At 38.1% G+C, this 9,768-nt stretch overlaps 1 protein-coding gene across 1 annotated transcript; it reads right to left on the bottom strand.

Annotated features, from left to right (window-relative positions):
• Nucleotides 1-4,759: 4,759 nt before the first annotated feature.
• On the bottom strand, nucleotides 4,760-6,705 carry LOC108380947 (aminomethyltransferase, mitochondrial). Its single transcript, XM_017637351.1, has 3 exons — nucleotides 6,089-6,705; nucleotides 5,307-5,721; nucleotides 4,760-5,223 (listed from the first exon to the last, which is right to left on the bottom strand). The coding sequence occupies exons 1-3, from the start codon at nucleotides 6,569-6,571 to the stop codon at nucleotides 4,865-4,867; spliced, it is 1,257 nt and encodes a 418-aa protein (XP_017492840.1). The 5' UTR covers nucleotides 6,572-6,705; the 3' UTR covers nucleotides 4,760-4,864.
• Between the last annotated feature and the right edge of the window lie 3,063 nt (nucleotides 6,706-9,768).

Genomic DNA, 9,768 nt, shown 5'->3' with positions numbered 1-9,768 from the left:
AATGCTTAAAGTATGTCGATTCATAGAAAAAAATGTTGTTCTTACAATAAACATTGCCACGTAAGTGTTATTTTTAATAGATCAAAAAGGTTATTGCCAGTGTTGTGATACTAATCCACACACAATCATGAACTACCACCAATTGATTTTATTAAAAAAATTTAAATTACGAATATGTAAGAACACGATGCGAAAAACTAAACGCCTGCGCACAGCTGGAATACGAGAAATATTTGAAGAAAGAGTGTAGAAATGATCCATAACTTGCAAAACATGTTTCGTTTCCACAAAAATAAAGCGAACACTATTAAATTGATGAAACAGTCCATGTCCAAAAACCCCGGAGGAACACTGAAAGAATTCTGTGTTTTAAATTAGCATATTTTGAACGAATTCGGAATGTCCAAGTTGGAAAAGAAACCAACCTTTCTATAAGGAAACAATTATAGAAAAAGAATTTTCTTACACTGTATTCATGTCTCCGCCAGCAATTTGTGACGATATCATTTAAAAGCAGCTAAGGAGAATGACGACACTATTTATTAGATGGCACATTCAACGAGCCAATGTGCCAAAATGCGGGTATAAACAATTATTGATTATTTAATATCGGGATTATATTAGTTAATTGATTGGTTTTCACACACTTTTGAAACAAAAATTATATGCTTTTTTACTGCAGACAAATTGTTGCCCCAAACCACAGCAAAAATCTTCCAATCAGGGCTGGCAACTATCCTTAGTTATGAGGTGCCATATCAGCGTTGCCACAGACAAATTTTTTTGCCTACCAAAATTTCCTACCATAACCAACCAAAACCTACCAAAAATTTTTTTGAGTTTTGATATTTGTTTTCAATGTCAAATTTTTTAAAAACTTAGTTAACATAAACAGGTAAAACTAAAACACAATTAGATTAATAAAAACAAAGAAAGACTCATAAACTTATGTCCGTGGTCAACTATATTTTCGAGTGCAACAGTATTCCCCAGAACTCCCCAAAGAGTTTTTCCGAGCTCTTTATTTGTGGCTAGTGACGATATTATTATTATTACGTCGAAGATACCCGCGCTGCGGCCTAAGAAGATATATTGTGCTAAATCAAGATTGCAACCACTCCAACCTTAGGCCATTTAAAAAGCTCAGCACTTTGGATGAGGCCATGTTCCAAATTTTATATGGAGAAGGCAATCGTTCTCCAAGGTGTATCAATCTACGATTCATGATTCGTGGACATGCACATAGAATATACTCTGGGGCTTCTTTCACCAGCCGACAAACCCTACAGTCCGTCTCTACAGAAATACCCATTTAATTAAAACCGTACGTTAACTTGCAGTGTGCTGTCAGGTTGCCAGTAAGAGTTCTAAGTTCAAGGTGGCTTTTGGAGTTCCTTCTGGAAAGAGTTATGCATATCTTTGATTGTTTTATTCCCTTTGACTTCCGCCAGTAGGCAGCAATTTGAGATTATTCCCAGCTAGCTCCTAAGTAGGTCTGCAGTGTATCCTTTAGATGTACCACAGAAAGGCTAGGGACCATGCAAACTCATTTGGGCTTCACGCTTTGCGGGACAGTCAGCCCTTTCGTGCCTTCAAACCCTTCATGCGTGACGATATTGTGGGCTCGCAAGGGGCTCAAGAGTTTACAAGCCTTGATGCCGTTTTAAAAGACTCTAAGGCCTTTAACGCTGCCTGAATTCCCGACATAATATTTACTCTGCTCTCATTTGCCTTCTACGATGACATTCGCGAGTACAGACTTCGATTGGAAAGACTTCCGCCTGAAATATGGTTGCGTACGAGCCCATTGGCAAACTTTTCTTGACTCTTGGTCCAAGTACGCCATAAATTATATCGCTACCTAAAGGTGAAAAGATGCCAACTCCATTTTTTTCTTCAAAGTTAGTTTAGCAGAATGACAGGTAATACGAAACTACATCGATTTTTCGTCTCTCGTGAAAAATTTCTAAAAATGGACTTGGCACCTTTTCACCCTTAGGTCACGATATATGGATGTCCGTATTGCATATTGGCAATAATAAGGTATACGTTTGTCCTTAGCAATCAGGTATATTTACATGTTTGTGGCCGCCATTATACGAAAGCACCGGTGAAATATTTGTGTAAAAAAGGCTGCTAAAATATTTGGAGATACGTATGTACATATTTTCTATTTTTCGCAAATAACTATTACTCATTGTCCCGAAACCTACCAAAATCCAATCAAGCCTACCAACCTACCAAATGGAAAAAAAACCTACCAGTTTTGGTAGGAAAAGTCCATATTTGGCAACACTGTGCCATATTGAAGATAAAAAAGTGCCAAAATGTGCCAAATAGAAAAATAAAAGTGCCAAAAAAGGTGTCATTCATTTTAATCATTCACATTTAGCAATAAAATAAAGCTACATTTTCCAAACAAAAGTGCAATGATAACATAAGATAAACCAGTTGAATAGCCTTTATTAATTGGAAAATTTTAGTTGCGAAAAAGAAGTGCACGCATAGGATTTCACAAAAATGTATTGAAATTTTTTTTTTTTACAAAAGTGCCATTTTGGCATTTTGTGCCAAATTGAAAAATTAAGTGCCATTTGAAGTAAAATAGGAACAAATGGCACGGTTTGAGCCAAGTTGGCATCCCTGCTTCCAATAACTTACAAATATAAAAATGTGAAATATCGAGGGCTTGAATTCATTAATACCCTCTATCTGCAATTTGCACAAAAACTAATTTGTGATTTTAGAAACCATCTGGGACTTATTACCTGTCGTTATATAAGGTAGCATTAATATCACTGATGACAGTTAAAGCTTAGGTGGATTTTTATATCAGAATCTCATCTTTGTGAAAAGTGTGCAGACAGAGGGTATTTTATTGAATATAAGCCCTCGATGTTTAAAATATATAAAAATTTTATTTCAACGTATACAAAAAATAAATCTACCTGCGTTACAGCACGGCGGAAGACGAGGAAGGGGGGGCCGCGGCGTAGCGTGACGTGGTGTGCGCGCCGGCGCGAGCGCGGTGTGGCGCGCTAACGCGGGCCGCCGCGGAGCTAAGCAAATATAATGTTTGAAAGAGAAATAATGTCAATGGATTTTATTTCGTTTTTAAAAAGGAAATAATGTGAATTGACTTTATTTCGCACCAGGGTGGGAAATAAAGTCAATTGACCTTATTCATGAGTTTAACAGCATGGTACTGCTGTTTTATGTTCGTCTTTTTTTCGGAACATAATTTGTTTGAGTGCTTTTTTTATGTATACAGCGCTCAACATCTTCACTTCTCTTCCTTCCATGCCCTCTTTGTTTGAAAAAAACTTCACAGTGAAGCAAACTGAACTCCGATGCAGACCTTTAATACATATTATATATATCCGCACGGCACCACAGAAACCAGTTTTCTTTTTTTAGAGTTACTGTTTTTTCCTTAATATTACGAAAAATTTAGTCAATTTGAGAAGTTTTTCCTTAATTCAGGTTCGTGCTCAAAACAGTGCGTCATTAATTTTAATAAGTAAATTTACTCAACATATGTAAGTACCTAATGATTTCCTTAAATAATTTTTAATTTTGTCAGTGCAAGACAAAGTTAATTGCTTTCCTGGCAAATGGCGCCTGCGGCGTCGCGTCAAGACTACTGCTTCTGGTTCTGAGATCGCAGGTTCGAGTCCGCTTGGAGGTGGTTAGATAAGGTAAGTCAATAGTCGATTTAAATATTAACTTTAAGTTACAAATTGTAAAATCTGATTCTGAGTTCGCAGTTTCGAGTCCGCTTGGAGGTGGTTAAAGTTAAGTACGTCAAGTCAATTATTTCAATTCAAATATAAATCACAAATTGTAAAATTAATTTCATATGGAAAAACCTAAATACTCAAATACCATAAAAAATAAATGAGATACATTTTTTTAAATACAATTTATAAAATTATAATAAAAATAAAAAATAAATAAAAGTATTAAAAAATATATTTCCTGCTCTGGGACCCGAACCTTGAGTCTCTCGACGCATTCGGCCATTGCGACTGTTTGAGCACCGCGAGCAAAATAACATACTTATTCCTTTCAAGGGGGTTGAAATAATTTTTCCTAAGAAGATAGAAAATAGTCCTGAAACGAATGATTTATATTTTCCTTAAACTGAGTCAAATCGTTTACTCATATTAAGACAGCCATGTCTGTGGAGCCATTTCAAGGTAATATTTCCTTAGAATAAAATATTTTCTCCTATCATCAAGGAGTGTTTTTTCTGAGTGTAGCTGAGAGTAAAAAGTTGCTAAGTCCACTTTTTATGGAAACCCATATTTTGTGTAGGAAGTAAGTGATATTGACAACGCATCGTTTCGAGAATGCTTCTTATAAAAAAGTGAAGTGAAAAGTTTTCCTTTTTATTTAAAAACAAATATTTTATAAAACAGTAAATATTTTTTTTTGCTGTGTAACTACATATGAGAATTGCCCGGTTTTTTCAAGTCTTCGGAAATGTAGCCCATTGCGACATTTTTACCAAAGCTAGGGTTTGGACAGCCGCTCGTTATGTACCCGACTTTTCTATCTTTCGCATGGATCTGTACGCCAGCACGCGCCGGTGGAATTTGTTTCTGTCCATTCATGACTAAGCCGAAGGAATGTTTTTTCTGAGTGTAGCTGAGAGTGGAAAGTTGCTAAGTCCACTTTTTATGGAAATCCATATTTTGATGTAGGAAGTAAGTGATATTGACAATGCTTTGTTTCGAGAATGCTTCTTATAAAAAAGTGAAGTGAAAAGTTTTCCTTTTTATTTAAAAACAAATATTTTATAAAACAGTAAATTTTTTTTTTGCTGTGTAACTACATATGAGAATAGGTTTTCTACTATTTTTTATTTATTTGGGTTTATGTAGTAATTGCTATTTACGAAGGGCATGCGAACAATAGTAGCTTCGTACAGCGTATCTCGAATTTTGAGCTGCACCAAAGTGCCCGGTTTTTTTAAGTCTTCGGAAATGTAGCCCATTGCGACATTTTTACCAAGGCTAGGGCTTGGACAGCCGCTCGTTATGTACCCGACATTTCTGTCTTTCGCATAGATCTGTACGCCAGCACGCGCCGGTGGAATTTGTTTCTGTCCATTCATGACTAAGCCGATGCGACGTTTCTTGATCTGCTTTGTGCCCGGCTGCAACTGCGTCAAAATATGACTAGCGCCAGGAAAGTTCGCCTCGTTGCGGCGTCTACGGGCTTACATGCAATTAGATAATATATTTTAGTATAATAACTATGTAGTATAGTAATACATTCAAGTTTCCATATCATAAACTCACCAACCAACCATGCAAGACCTGCTTCAACAGGCGTAGTTTCAGCGTTTATGTCACTGCCGTACAGGCAGAGGCCTGCTTCGAGTCGCAGGGAGTCTCGCGCACCCAAGCCAGCTAACTTGAGGCTGCGATTTGCATCTAAGAGCGCTTCGGTTACATGTTGCACACGAGTTGACGGCACTGACACCTCTACACCATCCTCACCGGTATACCCACAACGTGTTATTCGACAATTTGCTACCCCAGCTACCTCTCCGAGGGACGTGTGCATAAAATAAAGTTTATCCAAATTGTATGACTTTGGAAGCAGCTTCTCAAGTGTCGAGACTGCTTCAGGTCCTTGCACGGCAATGAGAGATTGATCACTTGTCGGTAAAAACTCGAGATTAACATCCTTTCCTTGTGCTTTGAATCTGTCCTAAAATATAAAAAAGGCACACAGTGGGAAGAGTTAAGGGATTAAAATGTTAGACGAAAGAATAGCTCGCTTCATTTTACCATGCGTTTCCAAAAACAATAATTATATTTGAAGTAAATTTTTCCATAAAATTATGTACTTCTAAAATGATTGAATTTGTAGCTAAGAAGGGCAAACCTTAACCCATCGTTAAAAAAGGTTAAAAACTTATTGCGCTCACCCACTTTATCAGCGGGAGATATTCAACATTTTATTTCAAAAGTGAAATCTATTCGTATAAGAATGGTGAGTCCCCACCGCTGACGCGTTACTAAAATCCGAGGTGTTCTGTATTCTCTTAGGAGATTTGCAGTTCCACTTTACTTACCACAGCATCCTGCATGATGACCATGTCTTGCGTTTTCATTTCAGCATTCGAGACAACATACAGCGTATGTCCATTCACTTTAGACACAATTAAGTCATCAAATATACCACCGTTGCTATTAGTGAATACTGTAAGCGAGCTGGTGCCATCAGGCATTCCTTGTATGTCAGCAGTGCAAAGCGATTCCATGCACGAAATAGCACATTTTCCGCGCACATACGTCTGCAGCATATGTGAAACATCGAAAACAGAGCCCTGGCGCCGCGTGCGCAGATGTGACGCTCTTATGCCCTGGTCAACGTATTGTACAGGCAGCAGATAACCTCCGTAATTCACCATTTTTCCACCGTGCTTCAAGTGGAAGTCGTAGAGTGCAGTGTGCCTTGCATTCACAGCATTGTTTACATCCGAAAATGAACGCAAACAGTTTTGAAATTTTCCGCAGGTAAAGGAAATTTGTTTCAACTTGTTCATTGTAAACATTTTCGCGTGTAAGACTACGGAAATTGAACTAAATAAAGCGCTGAGTTAAAGACTAAGCTGGATCTTCTTAAAACTCATACTTAAAACTAAGACGCTAGTACTTTGCATTCTACACATCAATAAGCTGATAATAACGACTGATATGAAAAGGAATCAATGCCCTGCGGGAAATTATCTACAATTGCGATAAAAGCATAGACAGGCGGTAATCTTAATTCAGCAGTAGAATTTTGACAATCGCTACGCTAATGTTTCGTCGCCACAATTCTTTAAAAAAAAACAGGGTTTGTAAAAGTACAGCCAAATTTAGCATTATGAAGAACAGTTAACTAGATGTTGCATGTTGCTATGCGCGCCTGCTATTCTTTTGGAGATATTTAGCGATCAACATTAGAGATAGTGAATGTTGGAATCCGGCAGCAGAGCCGCAACAAAATTTTGTTCCTTATGGTCATGGGTTTAAATCCCACTCCCAGCAAATTACTCAAAAAATTACATGAAATGCAATAAAAATAAATTGATATAAAAATTAATATTACTAAAATGGAGAAAATTCTACTGTTGGTAAGTAATTTCTGCCTTGGTCAGCAAAAGATTCCAACCGATTGGTTTTTGTCGGAAACGAAAACATTTTTACTGGATGCAATGTAAAGTTTTTGGTACTGTAAAGTTCAAAACCACAAAACAAAACTATTTATGTGTATACACTCACACAAAAATCAACCAAAAATTAATTAATATTACCAAATTCAAACTTGATATTTAATCAAGGTGATTTTTGTTTGATATTAACAATATCATGGTTGATATACACATTCAACAATGATCTGGTAATATTAACCACACTTTTGTTAACATTAAACAAATTTTTGTTTGCAGATTTATTCGTTTGAATACGCTTATGTTCTGTATTTCGCAGATGCTTTTTCATAGTTCGGAGATACGAAACAAAAAATTTTTATTATCATTTTAACTCGTTGCCTCTGGCGAGATTTGAACCCGCATCATCTGAAAGTTAGCAAATCACAGCAAGCATCTCTACACACTCAGCTACAGTCGTTCTGTAAATTTATCCTCAAATGTTGAACCTGAATGCGATTTTTTCGTCGTTTGATTTGGTTCTGCACTTCGCAGATGCTTTTTCGCAATTAGGAAAAGCAAAAAACAAAAAATAATCACCTGTCGACTCTAACGGCATTCGAACCCGAACTTGCTGGAAGCCAACAAACAACATTTCTGCACATTTAGCTACAGCAAGTCATGTAAATGTGCTTTAAATGTTCAACTTGAATCACATTTCTTAGAGCGCAGTAAGTCACCGACGTAAAATCGGCGAACGTGTCAGCTGACACGATCTACCTTATGGGATTTACATGTTAACGAAAACTCAGCACCGCATGACGGTGACGCTGCCCTTGCTTCTCTCTGTATTACTACTACTAAGTTTATGCGATAGAATTCATGAAATCTTCATTTTATGAATTCAAAAATGATCCCGTTTAGACATAGTTCGCGAATTCATGAAATAAAGTGCTTCGAAAAACATCATAACCCTAGTAAACAACTGTTTGTGAAACGTGGCGTTGACGGACTTGCACTTCACGTTTTCATGAAATTCATGAAATGGATTCGTGAATTAACCTACGCGTAAACATATAATAATACAACAGAATTCATGAATTCTTCATTTCATAAATTCAAAAATGGTTCCGTTTATGCATAATTGGGAATTCATGAAATGCAGCGTTTTCAAAAAGTGGCAGCGCAATAGCGAGAAACTAAACAGCAGGGTTGTGGTTTCTATTTTTCCCCTTATTTGAATGAACAAAAGCCGTTGGTACCAGGAAATGGCAAAATAAAATATCCAAAAATCAATACGAATTTTAAAATAAGTAACTCAAACTTGAACTTAACACATTACACTAAAATTGAATGAGCTATATAAAACTGCATACTTCGATTTTTAGAGTTCTGATAAAAAAATTGTTTACTTTGAGGCAATTTTGTTAAAATTTTTATATTTTTTCGAATAGTTTTAAAGTTGGATTTATATGGATGTCGTTATATAACGAGCTATACACACTCTATAAGTCACTCATCATGTCTGTGCTGGTGTATGGCGCGGAGGCAAAGCACCTGATGAGGCGGCTCTTGGAGTTTGCGAGAGCTAGATTCTGCGAAAGATTTACGGACCTTTACGCGTTGGTGATGGCGAATATCGCAGACGATTTAACGATGAGCTGTATTAGCTTTACAACGATATAGACATAGTTCAGCGAATTAAAATTCTGCGGCTCCGCTGACTTGGCCATGTCGTTCGAATGGACAGAAACGCTCCTGCTCTGAAAATATTCAGCGCGGGCCGCTGCCTCCTGGCCTCCTCTGCTTTGGAAAAATCAGGTTGAGAAGGACTTGGCTTCACTTGGCATTTCCAATTGGCGTCAGTTAGCACAGAAGAGAAATGACTGGCGTGCTGTTTTGGACTCGGCCAAAATCGCTTAGGCGGTTACAGCCCCAGTAAAGAAGAAAAAGAAGAATACATGCAGATATTTGAATCCGATCTCAGTAACAAAGACTTTTATTTATATATTATAGATTTGTAATATTTTTTGTCCCAGCAATGGGTTGTGCGCTGGGCTTGGGACCCGCCACGTAAAAACCACTTCCAGTGAAGAAGCAAGGCAAAGCCTCGGATGAGACCCCCCCTTATGATGACGACCACGGCAAATGTTTAAAGGACTACGATTTGAGGGCATGCACCTGGAATGTCCGGACCTTTGATGGGGAAGGTGCCTCTGCCTGGCTGGTTGATGTCCTCGTAAGGACAAAAGCTGGCATCACCGCCATCCAAGAAATGCGTTGGACGGGGCAAGGCAAACAATGTCTGGGGCCTTGCGACGTCTACTACAGCTGCCATGTAAAGGAGCGCAAATTCGGAGTAGGATTTGTGGTGGGAGAGATACTCCGTCGCCGAGTACTGTCGTTCACCCCGGTGGACGAGCGTCTAGCCACAATCCGCATCAAAGCGAGATTCTTCAACATCTCGCTCATCTGCGCCCATGCCCCGACGGAAGAGAAGGATGAGACATCCAAGGATCTCTTCTATGAGCGCTTGGAGCGCACGTACGAGCGCTGCCCCCTTCATGATATCAAAATCGTGCTTGGCGACTTCAATGCCAGGGTGGGCAAAGAAGGGA

Source organism: Rhagoletis zephyria, unplaced genomic scaffold, assembly GCF_001687245.7.
Source record: "Rhagoletis zephyria isolate East Lansing unplaced genomic scaffold, Rhagoletis_zephyria_1.1 Rzeph_scaffold_00129, whole genome shotgun sequence".
Classification (NCBI taxonomy): Eukaryota; Metazoa; Arthropoda; class Insecta; order Diptera; family Tephritidae; genus Rhagoletis; species Rhagoletis zephyria.
Note: the sequence above shows the minus strand (reverse complement) of the source record. Positions and strands in the feature narration are given on the sequence as shown.

Excerpts from the sequence above, each read along its gene's own strand:
- LOC108380947 (XM_017637351.1), bottom strand. The coding sequence starts at position 6,571 with ATGTTTACAATGAACAAGTTGAAACAAATTTCCTTTACCTGCGGAAAA. Across the intron at positions 5,722-6,088 it reads TCATCATGCAGGATGCTGTG|GACAGATTCAAAGCACAAGG; the intron begins GTAAGTAAAGTG and ends TTTATATTTTAG. Across the intron at positions 5,224-5,306 it reads AGGTCTTGCATGGTTGGTTG|CCCGTAGACGCCGCAACGAG; the intron begins GTGAGTTTATGA and ends ATTGCATGTAAG.